Genomic DNA, 24,636 nt, shown 5'->3' with positions numbered 1-24,636 from the left:
AATATAACATCTCAACATTCACAAATATACATTTCTGACATTCAAAAACAAAACAAAAACAAATCAGTGACCAATATAGCCACCTGTCTTTGCAAGGACACTCAAAAGCCTGCCATCCATGGATTCTGTCAGTGTTTTGATCTGTTCACCATCAACATTGCGTGCAGCAGCAACCACAGCCTCCCAGACACTGTTCAGAGAGGTGTACTGTTTTCCCTCCTTGTAAATCTCACATTTGATGATGGACCACAGGTTCTCAATGGGGTTCAGATCAGGTGAACAAGGAGGCCATGTCATTAGATTTCCTTCTTTTATACCCTTTCTTGCCAGCCACGCTGTGGAGTACTTGGACGCGTGTGATGGAGCATTGTCCTGCATGAAAATCATGTTTTTCTTGAAGGATGCAGACTTCTTCCTGTACCACTGCTTGAAGAAGGTGTCTTCCAGGAACTGGCAGTAGGACTGGGAGTTGAGCTTGACTCCATCCTCAACCCGAAAAGGCCCCACAAGCTCATCTTTGATGATACCAGCCCAAACCAGTACTCCACCTCCACCTTGCTGGCGTCTGAGTCGGACTGGAGCTCTCTGCCCTTTACCAATCCAGCCACGGGCCCATCCATCTGGCCCATCAAGACTCACTCTCATTTCATCAGTCCATAAAACCTTAGAAAAATCAGTCTTGAGATATTTCTTGGCCCAGTCTTGACGTTTCAGCTTGTGTGTCTTGTTCAGTGGTGGTCGTCTTTCAGCCTTTCTTACCTTGGCCATGTCTCTGAGTATTGCACACCTTGTGCTTTTGGGCACTCCAGTGATGTTGCAGCTCTGAAATATGGCCAAACTGGTGGCAAGTGGCATCGTGGCAGCTGCACGCTTGACTTTTCTCAGTTCATGGGCAGTTATTTTGCGCCTTGGTTTTTCCACACGCTTCTTGCGACCCTGTTGACTATTTTGAATGAAACGCTTGATTGTTCGATGATCACGCTTCAGAAGCTTTGCAATTTTAAGAGTGCTGCATCCCTCTGCAAGATATCTCACTATTTTTGACTTTTCTGAGCCTGTCAAGTCCTTCTTTTGACCCATTTTGCCAAAGGAAAGGAAGTTGCCTAATAATTATGCACACCTGATATAGGGTGTTGATGTCATTAGACCACACCCCTTCTCATTACAGAGATGCACATCACCTAATATGCTTAATTGGTAGAAGGCTTTCGAGCCTATACAGCTTGGAGTAAGACAACATGCATAAAGAGGATGATGTGGTCAAAATACTCATTTGCCTAATAATTCTGCACTCCCTGTATATATATATGAGATGTGTCAGGGAGCACAATAAAACATGAAAAGGAAACTCCCTCAGCTGTTCCCTCCCCACTCTCCCCTGGGGGTACTCATAGTCGTCAGTTTCATCAGTCTTATGTGAGACCTGTCATCCGCATCTGATGGTGCGGGTGTAGCCATATCAACGAGGCGAAGCAGTCTCAGGCATTTGGGGCAAGTGAGTTCACTAAACTTTGAGGATAAGAGGGTAATATAGGCCTTCCAAAGGTCTCTCTAAGAGTCGCCTTGTGAGGGTCATACCAGGGATAGCTTTTCCATGCCTAGGATGTACCACAATGTATGTAGCCAGGACAAGTAAGTAGCGGGTGTGGCAGTTCCCCAGAGTGCATCTGTGTATGAATCAAAACTAATAGGTCGACTCCTACGAGATTTGAGTGCGTAGGTGAGCGCGTTAGGCAACTCCAGAATTATATATGCAGGAAATCTTGGAAGGTGATCACCTAAATAAGTGTCTATGTCTGTAAGAACCTAGTTCCAGAAGTTTGCTATTTTAGGAAAATCCCACAGTATATGGTGTTTCATGCCAGGGTACCCACACTGACGCCAACAGTCTGTACTTGTAGGGTAGTATTTCTGCAATCGAAGCGGCGTGTGGTACCAATAGGTGATGATTTTAGTAACTGTCTCGATGCTCGAAGTGTTCCGGGCAATGTGTTGGGCCCTATAATGTATCTCAACTCATTTCTTAGTTATCAGTTGCTTGCCCAGTTTCTGATCCAAACGTCTCTGTCCTGGTGTGGAGGGAGGGTAGGTGAGGAAGAGGCACGGATTAAGATATGATATAGGCTTGTGATCATTCCCCTGTCAGTGTTTTTTGTGATCAGCCATTTCTCGAAGGCTGTGAGGGGCTGTTCAGCTCCAGTTTCATACCAGAGTGGAAAAGCCAGTGTTGTACCTGTAGATATCTAAGTCTCTCTGTCTCTGGTAGCACAAAGTCTTCCTGTAGTTGTTCAAAAGGGAGGATATCTTTCTCCCCAAATAGGTGGCTTATGGATTGGCACCCGTTCGCTTGCCAAGACTTAAACAGTGAGGTCCAATCCCAGCATCAAGTCAGGATTCCCCTTGATGGGAGTGAGAGGAGAGTTAATATGGTCAAGCCTTCATATGTGGCTACAGAGTCCCACACTCTCAGAATAGATTTTGTAACCACAAGGAGTACTACCCCCTTGCGCGGTGTGGTCTCTGTTGGAAAGGCACCTTCCATAAACATGTACCCGCTACTGCTTGGTCCTTAAAGAGCCATTGTTTCTCGGATTCAGGTTTAAACTATTCAACAAAGTAGCAGAGCTGGGCGGCTTGATAGTATCCCTGAAGATTAGGGACCCACAGCCTGCCTTTTTTAGGATGCTCATAGCTAACGTTTGCAATTCAGTCATGGGCGTTTGTCCGCCCAAACAAAGCAATGTATTGCTTGCTGCAGGGTTTTAATAATCCTGGCAGGAGGCTCTAGCAGGAGGACTTGAAATAAGAATAACATTAACGAGAGAGCAGTCATCTTAAGTGTTGCAATCCTATCCAGCCACAATAACTGAGTGTGTGTGATGTCATTCGTTACTTGTTAAAGCAGGTCCTTATAGTTTCGGGTAATGGTTTTGGTCACTGTCGAGGACAGCCGGATCCCTAATTGAGGGATGGAAGTCTGCGACCATTGTATAGGGAAGCAGCTGGAAAGCTGTGCCTTTATATGTCAAGGGACCAAAAGATTAATGGCCTGGGACCTGGGGACATTGATCCGAAAGCCTGCTGCTTCACCAAAATTCTCTGTTACCTTTGAAAATGCTAGCAGGGTTGTCAAGGGGTCATCCAGGGTCAGTAGGGCATTGTCCGCATTTAAGCAGGTGGTGTGATGCTCTCCTCCAAAGCGTACTCCAGTGATATTCGTGAAGTCGCACACCCATTGGTCAAACAGCTCCATATACGCAAAGAGCATGGGAAACAGCAGGCACCCCTGTCGTGTCCCCCTGCAGATGGGAAAAGGGGTCGAGGTGCAGCTATTCACTCTAACGGTCGCTGTCAGGTGGCTGTAGTTGGTCAGTTTCCAATCACGGAGCTGGGCACAAATCCCAAAATGGGCGAGCGTTGCCTCCAAATAAGGCCAGTGTACACATTCGAATGTCTTTTCTGCGTCTATCGCCAAGAGTAGAATTTCCCGCCTTGATCGTCCTGCTTTGTCAATAATATGGAGAAATTGCTTAGTATTGACGCTACATTGCTTCTGTGGTATAAAACCTGCATGCTCTGGGGCCATCAAACTAGGCATGAGTGGATTTAAGCGTGCTGACAGTATACTAGTGAGCAGCTGCGCATTGACACTGAGGAGGGATATTAAGCAGTAAGATCCACATTGCTGTTTGTCCTTCCCAGGTTTAGGAATAACGACTATGGATGCGTCAATCATGGACGCAGGCATAGTTTGAGGGCCAATGATGGAGTTAAATAAACAAGTCTGTATGGGAGCTAGCGTATTGCAAAGGTCTTGTAGAATATAGCTGGTCCTGGCGATTTGCAAGGTTTTTGGCGGGCTATGGCCAATATTATCTCCTCTATGCGGACTGGGCAGTCTAGTTCGTCTGCTTGCATCGCTGTAAGGCGAGGTGTATGTGCGCTTTGTAAGTATCTTGCGATGGTGTCTAGAGGTAGGTGCTGGGCAGAGTACAGGTTTTTATAAAAGTCCCGAAACTGGAAGACAATGAGTTTGTCCCCCTTGACCATAGCTCCATCGCTGGCGTCCAGAACCTCGACCCTCGCAGCTTGCCTCTGAGCATGTAATCAGTTGGCCAGGAGTCAACCGCATTTATTCCCTCCCACATAGGAGTGCTCAAGACATAGGATAGAATTTTCCGTTCCATCAAGATCTATGCTTGTGAGCTGTTTCCTGGCTACTTCTAATTGTCTCCATAGACTAGGGATGCCCGTGCAGTGCTGTATACGTTCCAGCTCTCGGACTTGTTGCTGGAGTTGTGTTAGTTTCTCCCAGCATGTTTTATCAGCTGCGGATATCACAAGGAACACTCCCCTGATAACTGCCTTGCAGGTATCCCAGAACAGTGCGATGGGAATGTTCTCCACATCGATAGTAATCATGAAGCTGTAAGAGGCTTTCTCTATTTCTTTAGTTACGCCAGGAGTAAAGTTTCCCACAGTCGCCAGGGTTGATGAGCTCGGGTCCTCGGGGAAGCGATAAGTCTAGTATTACTGCCGCGTGGTCAAATAACGAGCGAGGCTCAATGACGATCGCAGTTACCAGGCCTTGCAAATCGGCAGTCCCCAAAAAGTGATCAAAGCAGGCATAGGTCTTGTGGGAATAAAATGTGTAGTCCCTGGACTGTGGATGGGACGCCCTCCACAAGTCTTGCAGCCCCATTTTATGTAATCATTGGGCCCCTTCACTTGGCATCTCCCCTGTTCCCCTCTGGCGAATCGTAGATCGATCTAGGTCATTCTGGACTACTATATTGAGGTCCTCTTCCAGAAGTACCAGCTGCTCCCCAGCTGTCATGGTTTCGGCTACTCCATTGCAGATAAAGTGTTCCTGCCCTCATTGGGGGCCTAGGTAGAGCCTAGAATAAGTGCTTATGTCCCATTCTTCACCTGGTAAACCAGCAGTCTGCCTCTAATTTCAGCCTTTTTTTATCCTCTATCTTCCCTTTAAAGGACCTGGAAATTAGAGTTTCTACCCCAGCAGTCTAGGTGGTTGCAGAGGAATAAAACTGTGGTGGAAAATCCTGTGATTTGAGGTGATGCCGATCCCCCGCGACCAAGTGTGTTTCTTGGAGAAGGCATATGTCTGCCTTGATTTGCGTTAGGTAGGAAAGGATGGCACACTGGATTGTTGAGGCCTTTCATATTAAGTGTGACTATCCGTAGTATAATTTGTTAGGGTTCTTAAGTAGGGTCGCTAGAGGAGTTGCTGCTTGGGAAAAAAAACTCCTATGGATATTGTGTGTGACGTTAGACTGTATAGGCCAAGCATTTGATGTCATGAGTGGAAAGTGACGCCTTTCTATGTATCTTTGTATCTTGAGTACCCCCTCAATAGAAACCATTTCCCCATCAACTTAAAGAACAACAATGTCTCTGGATGAGTCGAGACCCAGTCACATGGCATCCCCTCTCCAGTAGATCTCCAAGATCAGGATCCATTGACTGGGATGGTCTGCAGATCTGCCAAATTCCCCAGTATAATCGGCCATGTAAGTTCACCAGCTCAGGTCATCTCTGATTTGTCAGTGTCACCTGTTAAAGTTTCTAACACCACTTGCTGCTCGTCGGCAATGGTCTCCAGGTCTGGTCGTATGCCCCTGTGTGGGGGTGTATTCCTCTGCCCTCTTGATCGTCTGGTGACTCAACTATTTGAAGGGCTAGAATGGTCCATAGATATAGACTTCGAGCCCCAAGAGTTCAATTTCAGCAGTCACAGGGAAGAGTTATTGGAGCCTGCCCTATATCTGACTTATTTATGTAACTCCCTGGAGTAGGAGATGCCCTTCTCTCACAAATGAGTTGTGATAGGGCCTGAAGTCTTACCTCTTCTGGAAGATGAGCGCTGAGATGTCTCGAGAGTGTTAGATTGTGGCCTCGAAATTGAGGGGATGGAGCTCTTCTGCCTTGAGTAAAATCCGTTCTGTCATGGAAAAGTGATGTACACCCACTAAGATGTCAGATGGGAAGGGGTTTGCAGATCGAGGCAGGACCAACTTGTGTGCCCTATCCAGCTGAATGTCTGCCTTCGTAATCTCTAGAATCTGAGCAAAGATGGTCCTTGTGTAAGACCCTACATCATTCCCTTCTGCGGCTGTCGGGGCCCTTCTGATGTGGATATTGTTACATCTTACACTATTCTCTAGGTCCTCAGCGTGTGCTTGTAGGTCAATATGATGTTCCTTGAGGCGTAGTGTCTCCTGCTGGTGTTTTTCTATTTCCTTGTCTGTGCTAGATATGTTGTCCGTTAGGGTACAGACTCTGTCAACTATCTTGGCCAGGTTTGTGCGGATTGTCTTCAAGTTGTGAGAGAGCTCTCTTTTGTCTGTCTAGAGGTCTTCCTTGAGAGAGGCGAAGAGTCTCGAGGAAGGAGTGGGTCACTGAGCCCTGTAATTCATCACTGCCCAGCAATGGGCTGCGGAAGAGATGGGGGGGCAGTCACTAGCTGCTGGACCTGCTGGTTTCGTGAGCATCTCTTTTAAGGAGTGATCTTTCTTAACACGTGTGGCTGCCATGGTCAAACACTGCAAAAAACTACCAGGGATAAGCTCCTGTTCGGCCCGTTCGAATGTGAGGAGGCAGCAGTGGATACAAGTTATCCCAAGTGCGTGGGAAGATTGATATGTCCTGTGCCTGGGTGTTGAAGCTTTTGGAGCTGGCCCTCATGACTTTAGTAGGGTCAAAGGGGGGGGGGGCTAAGTCACCAAGGGCTCCGCAGCGCAGATTCAGAGACTCTTCTGTTATGGTAGCATCCTTAGGTGAGGCTCTCTCAGGGCCACCACCCCAGGATCCCCTGGCTTCACGCTGCCCCACCCCATGGAGGGCGGCCGCGTGGCCCCCAGTGAGTATTGGCACAGTGCACCCCCAGAGGTCTCTGATAAGAGTCCACGCACCAAGTGAGTCTTTCAGGAATATGGAGAGGCCTAGGAGCAGACAGTCCATGGACAAGCCTCAGTCTGTGGGTGCAGTGTATAGGCCGGTCTCCCTGCCTTTCTAGTCTGTGTGATAAATATCTCTGTGTGTCCGAAGGATGCATGGGCCCCCCAGGGAGGTCTGAAGGCAGGTATGGTTGGGCTGGGATCTTCAGACACCAAGGCTCCAGGGGGAGGGCTCCTTCATGCCATCATGAAGGCCAGGCAGACACCCGGCCTAGCAGGGGAAGTGCGATGTATTTGGATTCCCTGGTCAGGCCCTGCAAGGCCCTGTCTACCTTGTCCCAGTCAGCCAGTTCTTTTTGTGTTTGCGGGGGCGGGGAGAGGTCGAGACCATCAGCTCCCCAGGGCCGCCAGTCACCCTCCAGGTTGTGGGTATGTTCTATGATGGGGATGTCACGCTGAGGTCTTGCTTTTCCAGGTGTGGCCTCACTGCGGCATAGGTGGGGTCTCGCCGCAAATGTGTCTCCTGTGAGGGGCTGGCTGTGAGGCTGTTACCATTGTTGTTAGACCATGGCACCCCGGCTGCCACAATCCAGCAGGCCGCTGAATATAGAAGGCCTCTCTACCCGGCCGGCGGTGGTGCTGCCAATATGAGACCGAGTCCAGTCTGTCTCTGTTGCGATCAAGCAGGGGCTGAGCGTCCGTTGGAGCGTAGACAAGGCACTGTGGGGCTAGGGCTATGTTCACATCACTGCAGTCACCCGCGCACAATCGGCTCCGTTTCACCTCTCAGCGTCCGCCATGTTGTTCCATGCACGGTGGCAGAATTGTTGCAGCCGTCCATCTGCGGATGGCAGTTCACTGGTGTGTTGCCGGTGTACGGTGGCAGAGCTTCTTAGTGTGGTGAGGCAAAACTCGTTCGCTGCATGAAATACCACATGGTGAAAGTAAATGATAGTCTGTATAAGCTATCGATTGAATATAAAACTGGGATGGGTCAGTTTAAAAAATGCTTTATCGAAATGTAAAATGTATACAAATAAAGCTCCACACGAAATACAATAATACATTCCAATAATTGAAGATTCACTACTAAAGGCAGTTAAGCATTAATGCTAAAATACCACGTACAGAAAGAATAATGACCTAAAAATGAACTGCTGCTTTTCACTCGAAGCATTTTCCATTTTAAGAAAAGGCAAAGGAGAACACAAATCAACGTCTCCTCGGGTCTCTGTACTACTCACTAGGCGCAGGTGCATCAGCCAGAGCTCATCAGCTCATTAGCTCAAGGGAGACTTTTCAAATAAAAAGAGGGTGAGAGCACGCAGTCTCACATTCCAGCACTCAGTTCTCCCCAGTGCATCATGGTAAACGCAGTGCATGATAACACTTAATTTAGTGAGGAGATGTTGGGCAGCATTTCTAGCACCCCTAGCGAATGTGTTGCTCTCTACTGAAGAAGGACAACTATCCTGAAACACTTGTCTAAAGAGACACAGCACTGACTGCACCAAAAAAATGACAAACTAAAGACTATCACTGAAGTAAGTGTTATCATACACTGCATTTACCATGATGTATCGGGAACGGAGTGTGGGAAGGGAGGCAGTATGCTCCAACCCTCTTTTTGTTTGACTATTAGGATCCCTGTAGGCAATTTTAAATATAAGTTCCTTTTGAGGAGATTCAAGGTTCAGCCCTCCCAGGTACAGCAAGTATCTGGGTGAGGTTTCGATGATGAAGCTAGCCATTAGGAACCTTAGTGGGCGAGAGCCCTTTTAAACAAATAGGGATCCCCCACACTAGAAGGGATAGAGAGACAACCAACAATTAGAGAAACCACTTTAAGCTTCTGATATACCACTTCATTGATTTCAGCAAACTTACAGATGCAAGAAAAGGGACTGAAGCTTAAGAGACCAGTGAAACTGCATCGAAGGTGATATATTCCACAAAATCATTCAGTAATTTGACTCTTCATTCAATAATATGCAAATAAGGAACACACCAGAAGAGGAACCTGTTTTTGCGCTGTCTAGTGTTTGTGGTCAACCACTGTTTCATTGTCAAATGTCTGATGATAAACAGCTGTCTAAAACTAGTGGCCCCAGAAGAGTGTGATACTGTACTGCTCAAAGAATGCTAAGTTTTCCTATCAATGTCATGACTGTCCAATGGGTGACGTGCTAAGTAGTCTGTACTTACTTGAGGAGGTGTTACTGCTTTGCAATTCATATACAATATGGCGCCATATAAGAACACTCAATTGAGAGAAATGTCCAGCCAGATCAATATTTTAAAATATATAGGTTTTTTATTTACAAAAGCAGAAGGAGAACAAATGATGCTGTAACATACCCTTCTAAGGCTGTGATAGAACCCCGAATCTATTAGTAGTGCTTACAACTGTTAAGTGGTTAACATTATGGTCTATACCAGTATTAATCTATAGGAGGGGATTCTTACATCTTATTAGACTTACGACCCTACTCTGGATCCTCTGGCTGTATAAGGTCTCAAGTTCCTACGATCTACACCACTAAACAGCATACAACTTGCCTCTTAGCTGAACTAGAGATTAATTGCTGGTACAGGAAACAGGACCGGACATCTAGTTTGTGAATGTCTGGTCAGGTTGAATAGTTGGGACAGGAGGTGGGGCAGTTGACTGACACTCTTCAAGAAGAGGTTCAGGGTTAGAGTTATCAGTTTCAGTGCCAGACTGGCCTAGTTAAAGGTTTTGGGTGCCAAACCGTTCCTGGAAACTGGGGTACCATTGTGTTTGAAACTAATTTCTTCGTCATAACATACTAGGGCCCATTCCTCATAAATATGAGCCGTTAGCAGCCATCCATTGAACTGGTCAATACCAAAAGTGGACCAGGGGCCATGCAGGACTGGATTGTTTTTGCACCTTCCAACCATAATAAACCAGGAACCGTTTGTCATCGACCAGTGATTCCCAAACTGTGCGCCGTGGCACCCCTGTGCGCCATCAAAACTAGCCAAGCACAGAGTTCAGGAACCACTGGATCATAGCAAGTCTCCTATGGGGGAACATTTTCCACTGACACTGGTCAAAATAAGCAATGCTGACCTTGTTCCCAAGATGCATTTAACAATACAAAATGTTCACCTCTTTTACATATTTAATCCATTCTTAGCAACTCAACCTTGTCTTAAAAAATAATTTTATGGACACATACAGTAGCACTTGAGGGCCAATGGAAATCTGACGGAATACCACATTCAAGGACATTCTTTCAGAAACTCTGCAGCTATAAACTGCAAATCAGAGGGCCACTGTCAACCTTTCCATCTGCTATGGTTTGTTTTCTCTTTTCAAATGCAACTCTTTTTCAATTTTGTACCTTAAAAAGCAAATGAGAATGTATAAGGAAATGGACACTTTAGTCCTTCTATAAAAATAAAAAAAACAACAACAAAATGGCATAGTTTTCCTGTGTCTTTTTTAATAGCATCTGGGTGTGAGAAAGATGATGGTCTAATCCCTTTTGGTTCAATTATTTTTTTATTTAGTGCAGGCCATTAAACACAAACACCCACTTACAATCAGTGGCCGGTGAGGAAACAATTTGTACCAACTACCTAGCACCCCATTCCCTTACGCCCCCCACCCCCATCACGCCTTTCAAAGATTTAATATCAGGCATGCTATGCATAGTTAGTTTCTCAAACCCCCCAATACGTTGTCCCCATCCATCATGATCCCTAAGTGTCTCAGCTAGTCCTTTTGCATAACTAATGCCAGGTTTGCTGTGGCTAGTGAAAACACTTCTATCTGTTACCCTTAATGGTGTAGTAGCACAGCAGCTTTCATACTGAACACGGGCCAACAATCCTGTTACTCTGGCGACTGTGAGAGGCTGCAACGTCACTTTCTCTGTGGAAACTCTGCCCAGGGTTCTTGTGTTGTCACTACTGCTCCGCTTGGGGCTACAGTGCATGACTTGCACTGAACAGGAGGCGGCGATGCAGGATGGCTGAGGAGGCAAGTGCAGATTATGGCCGCTCCCTCAGAGTGTCAGAGCGGTGCCTCTGGCTGCCATGAGAAAAGCCTGGGGTTGCTCACTACTAAGCTTGTCACCTTGTTGCAGGAAGCTAAGGACGGTGTGCTAGATCTTAAAGTGGTCATTGCAACTTCCGTACACACTAGAGAGGTGCTCTATATGTGCAATGGTCTAAGAGCACTGCCTTCCGCAATCGCATTTGTTTGGTGGTGGGTTGCAGTCCTAAGGAACCAAACTTTATTTTCACCTATGGCACAGCTAAGAGAGGGTGGCAAAGAATGAGACACTTTGAAATTGTGGGTTCTCATTTCAAGTCTTGCTGTAAGACCACAGTAATTGAACATCACAGTCTTTCCTGGATCCATCCCTTTGCTGTCTCTGTGAGGTGCTCTTACTTTTCAAGCTGTTGAGGCCTCGAGTAGGGCGAAGATAGATGTTTTTGTGGGGTGCCCATGGGAGCCAGGATCACCAAAATATAGGCAGTTCCATGGAAGTGAGATGCTGAGCTTATCTCGCAGCATGCCCTTACTTAAATATCAATGGAAAGGACCAGGAATTAAAGAAATTACCAAAACTCAAGAAAAATAAATAAGCAACATATCTATCAATTTTGTGGAGTGCCTACCAATCAGGCCGGAGGCATGAGGGCACAGACAGGAAGCAAGGACAAACAGACAGTAGGCGGGAACATACAGACAGGAGGCAAGAACACACACATGAGGCATGAGGGCACAGACAAGATGCAAGAACACACAGAAAGGAGGCATGGGGACACAGGAGGCAAGGAGACACAGACACTAGGCAGGAACACACAGACAGTAGGCACGGACACAGACAGGGGGCAAGAACACAGATACAGCTTTACCCCAATTATTTTCGGGGAGAAAAATGGAAGTGCTCCTGAGGCTGGACTTATATCGCCCACATGCCAAATAAAAGTGACTTAATGGGAAGCCACGACCAATGGCCAATAGGTCAAGGGAGCCATGGGCCGAAAAAACTTGGGAACCACTGGTCGCAGACTGATGGCACTAATCGTTTGAACTTGGGGCAACTAATGGAACAAGATTAGGGCAAAAGTAGATAAATACAATGGCTTCTCTCTACAGTCCCCTTCACATCATGCAAATGTGTTTTGGGTTTGTATCTGGACAGCTGAACTACAGGACGTTTTGACTTCAGGGCAGGTTGTGCCTTCAGTTGGCCTCCATACACGTTACAGGTAGTTGGCCTCCATACACGTTACAGGTAGTGGACTATGTGTTCATTTCTGGTTCTCTGTTTTTTTATGTTTCTGCAGCTTTCTCAGCCTATAGTCTTACACATTCATCAAGACATAATTTAATATCAGAAAAGTCCAAGTGTCTATGGAACATGTTTTGCAGTATGTTTAGGTATAAATCTGTTTATTGGATTTTCAGATATGGTTCCATACAGCAATATCCACACCTACATCCAAAGGCCAGTGGGAAATAACCAAGCTGTGAAGGAGAGGTAAAGAACAAGAAAAAGAAAGGGGAAGGGTAAAAGAAGAACATCCTCAATAGCTCACTGTGTATATAAGTGAAATGGGTAGTGCAGACAACTGAGGCAAGATGTTAGAAGCCCCCACCCCGTCAGTCAATGGGTGTCATGCTCAACCCCAGTAAGTCAGAGGACTCGCAGGTAGGCCGGGCATTTTAACTACCTGAATTCATCAGACAGGAAACGTACACAGAGTCCCCAGGGCTTATCAAAGCACAGTAGTGTGCGGATGAGACCGCTGTCAACTTCTCTATCCCTAGGAGGACTCACAGTTTGTGGAGCCAGTCCAGGCGCGATGTTGCCTGACCCGAGCCCCAAAGTGCCAACAGGACTTGTTTAGCTGCTCCAAGGGCTAGTGTAATAGCCAGTCCCTTTGTCAACTTTAATGGATATGTGATTGGGTTTGAAAGGCCCAAAAGAATGTAACTGGGGAACCTTGGTATGTGAGTGCCACAGTTCTCATTAAGAGCAGCTAAGACATTCACCCAGAATACTTGTATTTCGGGGGCATTGCCAGAAAAGGTGGGTAAGTGTGCCAAGCTGTCTGCCTTCTGCCCTGCATCCAAGAAGGCACCCTCGCTGGTGTGTAGTACCAATAGTGAACTATCTTGAGCATTGTTTCCTTACTCAATGAACCTGATGTGAAAGTGTGGGCCTGATGCCAAATATCAACCCTTTGGTGGTGAAAGTGCGTTCACATTAGTTTTCCCAGTGGTTCTGTGCAGGAGATTTGAAGGCCCCAAAGAAGTATTAATAAATGTATAAATAGCTGACATGCATTTGTCAGATGAACGGATGAGAATCTATTTTTCAAAGGGAGTCAGGGGACGGCTTGCATGGGGGCGAATATGGGGTGGGGGGGACTGAAACAGTCAGTATCTAAGTGAAATATTGTTGGAAAATGCCCCTCTCTAAAGGGTCACCCCAAACTTATTGACTTTCTCCTCCTCTTTTTCTGACCTCATTGTTGTTGTTGTTTTAGGACTCTGCTGACTTTACCACTGCTGGTCAGTGCTAAAGGCTTGTGCTCTCGACCCTAAGCATGGTAACATTGGCTAATACCCAATGGCCATATTTAATTTACCTATAAGTCCCTAGTAAAGTGCACTAGATGTGCCCAGGGCCTGTAAATTAAATGCTACTAGTGGGCCTGCAGCACTGATCGTGCAACCCACATAAGTAGCCCCTTAATCTTGCTTCATGACTAATGACTCAGGCCTGCTATTGCAGGGCCTAGTTGTGCAGTTTTCCTTCCACTTCGACCTTACATTTCAAACTACTTGCCAAGCCTTAAATTCCCATTTTCTTACATATAATTCACCCCTAAGGTAGGCCCTTGGTAACCCGTAGGGCAGGATGCTATGTAGGTAAAAGGCATGACGTGGACGGGTAGGTTTTACATGTTCTGGCAGTGACAAATCTCCCAAAGTCGTTTTTCACTTCATGAACTCTGCTCCTCTCACATAGCATTGGAAATTCCCTTATATTCTTTTAAGTGGTAAATTCTAATCTGAGTGGAGTAGACTTGTGATAGTTGGTACGGTTGGAATGGTAATAAGAAATCCTACTTACTGGTGAAGTTGGATTTTACATATTTCAAAAATGCCACTTTTAAAAAATAGGCATTTCCCTGCACTTACTGCCACCTGTGCCTTACAGCCTGTCTCAAATCCACGTCTAATCTGTGCTGGTTGACAGCTCCGCTTGTGGATTCCACCCGGACAGCCATAAACACAGGACACTCATCTGCATCTGCATTCATCTGCATACAGATGGGTTTTCCTGGGCAGGAAAGGTGGAGGGGCTCTCACTTACACTTCAAAGGCCAGTGGCCTGCCATCGTACAAAGGACTGATAATTCCCCCACAGAGCTCCTGGCAAACAGGGCTGGGTTAAAAAGAGGGCTTTGTGCACTTCAAAACCATCCTACGAAGTTTCCCCCACTTCAAAGGCACTTTTGGGTATATATACTGGGTCACTGGCCCCATCAAATCCGACACTCCCTGATCTACAACTGGAATCTGTCAGAGGGACTGCCTGGCTGCCCAATGGACTCGTTTGGACTGCTTTGCTGAAAGGACTGCTGCCCTGCTGCCTACTGGCCACTGACTCTGCTGGAGGGACTCTGCCTTCCCCACAAGTGCTCCCCAAGGGCTTGCATTGAGCTTGCCTCCTGTTCTGAAATCTCAAGTCTACAAAGACTTCACCAAAAAGAAGAAAAACCCTGTGTCAGAAAAATCAATGCAACGGCTGCAGAAATCGACACAGCACCTACCTCGCGGCTGAACAATTGCTGCATCGCCTACTGGATCGATGCAGCGCCTACTCCTTCTTACCAGCCCATCAAGGATTTTCAGTGCATCGTCCCTGGGCATCAAAATATCCTCACATCACAGTGAGGAAACAAGGCTGTGCTCCTGGAAATTGATGTATCAACTTGCTGAGTGGAAAGAAACAACACATCGCCTGTGCCGGAAAATCCAACACAGCGCCTTATTTTTCAACGCATCTCCTCCTATGTGGTTCCCGTGCATGGTTATTTTTTTACGCATCCCAGGTACTGTGTGTTACAAGGATACAACTACTGATTCTTAAGGACTGAGACTAAGTTAAATGTTTAAAAAATAATATCTTGACTTGTGCATATTGGATTTTTGTCAATTTGGTCTTATTTTATTCAGATAAAGATTATCTATTTTCCTCAACTGGTGTGAAGTACTTTTTGCAGTGCTTTTATCTGTGTTACTGTATGGGTTATTGCACAAATACTTTGCACATTGCCTCCTAAGTTAAGTCTGCCTGCTCTGTGCCAAGCTACTGAGGGTGAGCACAGGGTAATTTAGGTTGTGCCATGACTTACCCTAACTAGGATTGTGGTTCCTACTTGGACAGGGTACATACCTCTGCCAACTAGAGACTCCTTTTCTAACATTAGTGATCAGCAGTGAGGATAGAACTTGTTTGTGGAGTGCCATACAATAGTTACGTGTACACTACCTACCCACATTTAAAGACCATTTTGATTTTCTCTTTTTCTGCAAATTTCCCTGCTTTGCATTTTTATTACATCATGTATCTGGCTGGTTCTACAAGTGAATCAACATCAAGAACTAACTCAAGGGTCTCTGGAAAAAATTAGGAGAGATCACCCAGGGACATGCAAACCAAATGTAAGAAACATGTTAACAAATTAAGTAACGTGGGTACATATACCTCATATTCTAATTAATAGAGCATATTCTGGAAACCAAGCAATACATGTTGAACATAAATTTAGAAATATACATTTATTTTTGATGATATCAAATATATATTTGTTTTGCATTTTATTCAAACAGTAAAAAATAAGATAAATTATATAGTTTAAACAAAATTGTTAGAGGTCCAAAATGAAGAACCTACTCTCATACCGTCATTCATACAACACAACAATCAACCATAGCACCGTCCAGTAGTATAGAAAACAGAGAGCTATAACCTAAACACAGACAAAAAAAAAAGGAATACGAAGCTAAATATGCAGTTCTACAAAACAGAGATAGATAACTGTAGCAAACAGTGGATCAATTGTTCATGACCGATGTTAAACATATAAGAAATAATAAGGCTTTAATGATCGAGCAGGTCATGTTGAAATCAAAAATGTACATGCCGGTTTATCCTTCTATATTCTTTTATGTGGCCAAAAAATGTTGACAGTCCAATATCAGTGCTATATCTTAATTAAGTCTTGGTGGCCTGATGGTAATTGCCTGCTTCTCTGTAATTTATCAACTCGAAGATAAGTACAACATTATTTTGCTTCCCGTTAATCCAGAATCCATTTGGCACAAATGTACCTGCCTGCCAACACACGTTTCAGTGGAAGCAATACTAATTCAATCACCACCTTCTTCAGGGCAAGATTTGATGTATTTACTATTGAATCTCCAGGAAAACCTAGGCATAAACACAATCATAAATATATGGCTCCCAGAACAAGGATAAAGATGATATAGCCACCTAACGTGCAAACCTTAAAGTAGACGGAATCATCTAAAGCCAATAAATAAAAACACCTCTAAGTGACACACAAATTAAAAATCAATATTCCATAATCATGCAAATAGCCACCCACGCATGTTACATCAAGATTACATAAAGAAGGCCCTGCTCTTCTATACATATCCGTTATCTATCTTTCTTCAGTTAAAACAGGTACGGTGAAGTTGATAATATCCATTTGACATTCGAGAGTTGAGATGATGGCTGTCTTTGCACACTTTAAAAAAATCTTTTTTATCTTTTTGCGTCTACACATGCGTGGGTGGCTAACTGCATGATTATGGTATAGCCCATATTTATCTAAATCAAACTAGACCAAAACGACAAAAATCCAACATAGACAAGTAAAGATATCAAATTTTTAAGTAAAAAGAGTCTTAATCCATAAGTATCAATTGATGCGTAGTACCTGGTATGCGTCAAAAATAAAGCCGTAGGGGTGGGCGTGCGTCGGTAAGGCAAGCGATGCGCCGATTCCTTACTCACAAGTGAGGCCGTGCGTAGATTCTTTCTCCGCAGGGTAAGCTATGCATCAATTCTTTTCCCACAGGGAAGGGATGCATCGATTTCCAGGCAGGCAGCCTCCAGTCCATGTGGTGATGTTAAAGATTTGATGCCCAGGACAATGCGTGAAAAATCCAGACAGACTTCAGCAATGAATCTGCGCTGAATTGGCGATGTGCTAATTTCACCAGTGCTGCACTGATTTTTCAGCCGCGGTGCAGGCTCTGCATCGATTTTTCTGCCACTCTGCTTGAGTGCATGGATCATCACACTGGGTTCACCAGCTTCTCCTTTCAAGGGCCCAAGGACTGGATGTGGCACCACTTGGCAGGGTAGGAGTCTCAGCAAGAGAGCCCAGGTGCTGGCAGATGAAGTCTTTGATGGCCATGAAACATCAGAACAGGGGGCAAGCTCAGTCCAAACCCTTGGAGAAACTTCACAAGCAGGATTTCAAAGTGTAAAACCCAGTCCATTCTCTCTTAAGGCAGTAGCAGCAGCAGCAGCAGGCAGCACAGCAAAGCAACAGGCAGAGTGGCAGGACCTCCGTAAGCATCTAGCTCTTCTCCTTGGCAAAGGTTCCGCTTGACCCAGAAGTAATCTAAAGGTGTGGGGTCAGCAGTCCAATCCTTATACTTGTTTCTGCCTTTGAATTAGGCAAACTTCAAAGGAAAGTCTTTATAGTGCACAAGACCCTGTCTCTTCCTTTCCCTGCCCCAGACACACCCTAGGGGGTTGGAGACTGTATTATGTGAGGGCTGGCATAGCCATTTCAAGTGTCATCTCCTACCTCCCACTATAGTCCAGGAAGACTCATCGGGATATGCGGGACACACCACAGCTCCCTTTGTGTCACTGTTTATGAGTGATCTCATAAACTGCCCAACTGTCAGTCTGACCCAGACGTGTATTCCATAGTTAGGCAGAGGCACAGAATGGTTGAGCAAGAAAATTCCCACTTTCTAAAAGTGGCATCCTCAAACTTACAATATAAAAAACAACCTCACAAAAAGATGTATTTTTAAATGGGGAGTTCAGACACACCCAAAACTCCATATTTCTAGCTACGTCCAATGGGAAACTGCACTTAAAAGATATTCCAAGGCAATCCCCATGTTAAACTGTGGGAGAGGTAGGCCTTGCCCTAGTGAAACCTGAATTTCACAATATTTCACTATCAGGACATGTAAAACACACTAGTGCATGTCCTACCTTTTAAATACACTGTTATGTGCACCGTAAGTGGCTAGGGTATGCCTAGACATGGATTCCTTGCTCACTGCACCACTGGAATAAAGCTAGCCTGGCTGACGACGGGTGATACCCTAAAACAGGTCCCTGGATGCTTGCTTCCGGTCCAGGGAGGACATGGCTTGGCAGCTCGGGCTGGATAGTTCCCATGGGGAGCAGGATCACCACTGTTTTGCATATGGCTGGGTCTCTACTGGGGTGACGCGGCGAGCAAAATAACGGTGGATTAAATCCAGATCTGTGACTTGGGGTGAGTGTTTGAAAAGTTTCAACACTCCGTCCATCATTTTATTTTGTGGTGTGGCCATGGTGGTACAGTCTGCCAACTGGGATACATATGTGAGCTAATTAAGGTTTGGTGCTTCACAGATTGGGTCCACAGATGAAGGGCCCCCATGGGTCAGTTCAGTGGCCCCAGAGAGGATAGACAGAGGGACCCAACTGAGTTCAGAAAGGAATAGAACTAGGAAGTTCCCCTGCAGTAGTGAGCCATTGTCCATGTTCTATCACCCTAAGCAGGGAAGTCCATCAAGGTGTTGATTAGTCTACCCCAGCTTTAGGCTGGCGGGGGCTTCTGTTGGAAAATGGTCCTCTCTTAAGGGTCACCCCAACATTTTGCTTTCCTCCTGCTAGTTTTCTGACCTCATTTTTGTTGGTTTTAGGACTCTGCACACTTTTCCATTGGTGACTAGTGCTAATACCCAATTGGCATATTTAATTTACCTGTAAGTCCCTAGTAAAGTGAACTAGATCTGCCCAGGGTAAGTGCTATTAGTGGGCCTGCAGCACTGATTGTGCCACCCACATAAGTAGGCCCTTAACCATGCTTCATGCCCCTCATTGCAAGGCCTGTGTGTGCAGGTTTACTGCCACTTCGACTTGGCATTTAAAACTACTTGCCAAGCCTTAAAATTCCCTTTTCTTACATATAAGTCACCACTAAGGGAGGTCCTAGGTAACCCGTAGGGCAGGGTGCTATGTTGGTAAAATGCAGGACATGGACTTATAAGTTTTGAATGTCCTGGAAGTTAAAAAAAACGTCCAAAGTCGTTTTTCACTACTGTGAGGTCTGCTCCTCTCATAGGTCAGCACTTGAAATTCCCTTATCTACTTTTAAGTTCTAAATTCTGATCTGAGTGGAGTTGTCTTGTCACATTTGGTGCGGCAGTAAGAAATCCTATTTACTGGTGAAGTTGGAGTTTACATTATCATTTCAGAAATGGCACTTTTAGAAAATAGTCATTTCCTTGCACTTACTGCCCTCAGTGCTTTACAGCCTATCTCCAGTCCACGTCTGGTTTGTGCTGGTTGACAGCGCCTCTTGTGCAATCCACTCAGACAGTCATAAACAAGGACACTCATCTGCATCTGCATTCATCTGCATACAGATGGCTTTCCCTAGGCATGAAGGGTGGAGGGGCTCTCACTTACACTTCAAAGGGCAGTGGCCTGTCCTCACACAAATGACTGATAGCACCCCACAGGTATCCTGGCAGACAGGGCTGGGATGAAAGGATGCCTTGTGCACTTCAAAACCACTCAAGTTTCTCCTACTTCAAAGGCACTTTTGGGTATATATACTGGGTCACCTCCACCAAATCAGACACTTCTGGATCTACAACTGGACTCTGTCAGAGGGACTGCCGGGGTACTCAAAGGACTCATCTGGACTGCTTTGCTGAAAGGACTGCTGCCCTACTTGGTGCCCTGCTGCCTGCTGGCCTCTTATTCTGCTGGAAGGATTCTGCCTTCCCCACAAGTGCTCTCCGAGAGCTTGAATTGAGCTTGCCTCCTGTTCTGAAGTCTCGGGCCACAAAGACTTCACAAAAGAGAAGAAAATCCCTGTGCGCTGGAAAGTCGATGCAACGCTTGCAGAAATCAACGCAGCACCTGCTTCGCAGCTGAAAAATCTCTGCTTCGCCTACCTGATCAACACAGTGCCCGCTCCTTCTTACCAGCGCGTCAAGGATTTTCAATACATCATTCCAGGGCGTCAAAATATTCCCGCATTGTAGTGAGGAACCAATGCTGCACTCCTGGAAATTGACGCATCACATTGGAGTGTGGAAAGAAACAATGCATCGTCGGTGCCAGGCCAGAAAATTCAACGCAGTGCCTTATTTTTCAACGAATCTCCCCAACAGCCCCTGTGCGTCGTATTTTTTACGCATCCAAGGTACTGTGTGTTGCAAAGATACAACCACTGATTCTTAAGGATTGAGACTCATTTAAACATTTAAAAAGTAATATCTTGACTTGTACATACTGGATTTTTGTCATTTTGTTTTTATGTTATTTAGATAAAGATTATCTATTTTCTTAAACTGGTGTGGAGCACTTTTTGTGGTGTTTCCACTGTGTTACTATATGAGGTATTGCACAAATACTTTACACATTGCCTTCTAAGTTAAGCCTGCGTGCTCTTGCCAAGCTACCAGAGGGTACGCACAGAATAATTTAGGTTGTTTTGTGATTTACCCAGACTATGATTGTAGTCCCTACCTGAAAGAGTGCACAGCTCTGCCAACAAGAGACCCCATTTCTAACAAATATATTGCCACTGTACGCCAGATGTGAGGCCGTAGTGAGATTGGAGTTGCTCGAAATCCATGATCCCGCCATGGTGAAAGAGATTTCCCACTCTTTTGCAACTAGCCGCTTGCCAAGTTGCAAAGGAAGGCACTTGCACCGCAGGTGGAAAGGCAGGGTTGCTAATCAAGGGGGTCAGGGGTGAAATATGGGTAGAAGGGTTGTGCCAGGAGAGCACCATGTTCCACACGCCTATTGTGGCGTGAATCACCGGGGAGACGTAGATCCCCAGAGGGTTGGCTGACTTGGGAAGCCATGGTATTTTCCATATGTTTAAACCCACCACAGCCTGGTCTATGAAGTACCAGTGTTTCTCCGCGAGGAGCCTGGTCCACTCCACTATTTGGCGGAGTTAAGCAGCTTGGTAATATCTAGTGACATGTGGGATTTCCAAGCCTCCCTCCTAAGGGACCAGGTAAGTTTGTTTCTTCGCACCCTTGCTCTTTTCCCCAACCCCAAATGAAGTCATCTTCAATTTACCAAAGACATACAGGGAGGGCTGCAGCTGTAATGTTTGCATATTGTATAGGATCCTGGAGAGGAGGGTGGCTGCAGTATGTTTAAAGAGGAAAATTAATGTGCTCCTATTCAACCTGTGAATCTTTGTTTGTTTCATGTGTGGTGAGCCATACCTTTGTGAAATTCACTTGGGCATTGAATTGCTGTAAGTAATGGGTTGTTTCTTAATTTTAGTATTTACTTTCTTACATATGACTGTTCATTATCCATTAACATTACGTATTTCAGTTGTAAATATATTCCAACGCTGGCGAGCCATAAGGGTTGAGACAAGTGTTCAAAACATAAAGTACTGTCTTTCGTTGTGCAAACAGAGTAATATTACAATACTTACAATGCCAAATAGGAGCAGACACCACGAGCTCTTTCTTGTAGGTTTGATTTATCCAGGCCATCAATATTCCATGTGACAAAAATAAGTCCACTGTTATCTTCCTGCTGTGCACCGTTTATGCTGCTCTTGGGAACAACTGCATCAGCGTCAGCTGTCAAATCGATGCTGGAGGTGTGGGGAACATCACACTAACAATTAGCACAAAGTACAACAAATCAAGCTTTTTGTATACACGACAAATATTCAACCCTCCCATATGAGGGAATCAGATTTTTAGCATACTGCCCAGAGACGTCTACTTTCAAAGAAACACACAAAAACTACTCTGAAGGTAATGTATGTGTTTTATGAGAAACATCAACTATATCACGTTGCAAAGTGGTATAATTATTGCTGTTCAATTTTGTCAAGTGTTGTGACTCATACTTTCAGCGAGTCAGATGGGAAAATGTACATGCAACACACGTTTGAAACATGCAGAATACTAGTTAAAATGATAGTGGTGGATAAGACACACACAATCTTCCTTAAAAATTGCATAAAATATATACACTTCGGTCAAGTGCTGCGGTCGTGACTCCCAAACGCTTGCAGGCTATAAACAAGAAGTCCCCCAAAATAACCCAGTTAAGGAGGAAAATTATTCTACCTATCCAAAGTGAAGGATTCAAAATGATCGTTGTCAGAGCTATTGTGGTGATCCAACAAAGTCAGTTTTTGGAAAAAAGGCAAAGTCAGCAAAAAATATCATATTAAGATTTTTTCCAAGTCAAACTGCAGGTCCAAGAGAACAATTGCCATCGCAAACACATTGAAACAGGACTGAAAAGTGAGGGAAAGGACCAAGTAATTCTTTCCTAAACTCCATTTTTGTTATGGAAAATGCAATATGATTACAAATGTATCAGCAAAGCCAATCTAATGGATTTGCCAATGTTTTTTGTTTTGAGGTAGGTGTCCACTACTAATGGAGGGGCATCCGCAATGGCCATTTCTGAAGGGGATTTAGAAAAATGAAATTGTAATCACAGATTCAAGTGCATGCATAATGCATGGCGGCCTTGGTTGAAAGTATTTTATCTTATTTTTTACAACTCTAGTTCAAAGATGCTTGTCTTGAATGTACACACATTAGTGGTGGCCTTCTTTGAAACCATTTTTTATTTTACAAATCATGTTCAAAAATAGGGTAGTCCTGGCAAAATTAATTGAAAATACCTGCAGCACATGGTAGCGGCCATCTTGAAAGAGTAAAAAATATGATTTTAAGATGGTGGACAAAAACATTACCAAGAGGGCAAGAGGACACTGAGTGGGGCATCGGAAAAGAGAGAGAGGGCTGAACATGAGCAGGATGTGGGAACAACGCAGGGAGCGAGAGAGACAGAGGGGCAAATAGTTCCTCACATGCACTCTGATACCAGCACTGGAAGGATAACTCAAACAGTCAAGACACTGAGACCGAAATATTTTTTCGGTGGGACAAATACAAGAATATGGAGGAAAGCTGTTGAATCCCAGGCAAAGGAAGTAAAACATACAACAAAGCCACCCAATCCAAAGCCAGGTGCTGACATAAAGCGCACTCAATGTATACAGTCTTGTCAACAGAGAAAATAAATAAAGTTGGATATCAGTAATATTGCCGGTTAACTGCACTATAACACACTTTTAAAACTCACTATCACATTGTAAATATCAATAAAACAAAGCTCTATAAAGGTCAGAAAAGATATGAGATACATACAAGTAGATGATGGGGGCAGGTAGTGAAGAGACCAGACCGAAAACCAATGCTATAGAAGAAAACAGGTACAACATAATGCTTCAGCATCCCTGGTAATACTATTCTGGGGATTGGCTTTGAGAAGATTTTGGACAACTAAATAACAGTGGTGGCTGGTGACATTTGATAGTGGCGGGGCGTAAAGGTTTGCCATGCGTGTCAGTTGGTGAGTGAGTGGAGCTAGTAAGCCCGACCATCCTAAAGGTGGTTCAGGGGTGTTTCCCCCTCCCCCGAGAAAATTTTGAAAAAAAAAGTGTGAAAATGGTGCATTTTCAATCATATTTGAGAAAGCAAGCAGGTTAATGAAGCACTTGTGAAAGAATAGTTATGACATCAGTAAAGAGATTTCTTATGGTGATGAAGTAGGTAACCGTTTATTCAGTATAACCACAGAACTTCATAACAGATTTTGAGTTAACAATGCTGAGTACCTCACAGATTTACTCATTCAGTAAACAGCAGCCCATGGGGTAGTACAATTGGCTTTCTCGTGTGCCACAGTGGAAATTTGTTTTCAACGCAGCGGAGGCCCTTCCAGCCATGTTCAAACTGAGAAAGTGAGCAATTCAAAATCTAGTAGTCTGAGCGAACCAAAACATTTTTGGGGGGATGGTAGTATTTTGGAACCTGAACTTCTTTTACCCACCTACCCCTGAAAGATTATGTTAAGTTTGAAGTCTGTTCTTGATTTTGCTGGTTTTGACTGGTGGGCTATGCCACACTGCCAACCATACACTAATGGTCTTATAGTTGTTAGAAGACCCATTCACTGAAAGACAGAGCAAAGTTACGCCAACAGGAATACGCCCACAGTATCACGACCCACGAATCACCGCAGCGGTCTTTCAATCGCGGTAAACCATTGACGGTACACACCGATGCACTCAAAATACACACACACCTACAACTCACCACCACACTGGACAATTCAAACTACACACTCCTGACACATACATACACCACACCCACACCACTATAAAACACACACCCACATTACCCACAACCCCTGAGAGCGAAAAAAAAGATAGCAAGCAGAGAGAGACAAGCCAGGAGCACCCATTCAATCAGAGGCACAATACATCATCACCCATACACCATCCACGCACTTTACAGCACAACACCCCACACATACCACTCACA

The 24,636-nt window shown here is 44.9% G+C and overlaps 1 protein-coding gene across 2 annotated transcripts in view; it reads right to left on the bottom strand.

The window, feature by feature from the left end:
* Positions 1-24,636, bottom strand: part of TDP2 (tyrosyl-DNA phosphodiesterase 2) — a 156,382-nt gene that overhangs the window by 76,666 nt on the left and 55,080 nt on the right. For both annotated transcript variants that reach the window (XM_069218725.1, XM_069218734.1), the window contains one exon: positions 21,711-21,875. In XM_069218725.1, the coding sequence (XP_069074826.1) occupies positions 21,711-21,875 (165 nt within the window). The remainder of the gene's footprint in view (positions 1-21,710; positions 21,876-24,636) is intronic.

The sequence above is a fragment of the Pleurodeles waltl genome, chromosome 2_1, assembly GCF_031143425.1.
Source record: "Pleurodeles waltl isolate 20211129_DDA chromosome 2_1, aPleWal1.hap1.20221129, whole genome shotgun sequence".
NCBI classification, from domain to species: Eukaryota; Metazoa; Chordata; class Amphibia; order Caudata; family Salamandridae; genus Pleurodeles; species Pleurodeles waltl.
Note: the sequence above shows the minus strand (reverse complement) of the source record. Positions and strands in the feature narration are given on the sequence as shown.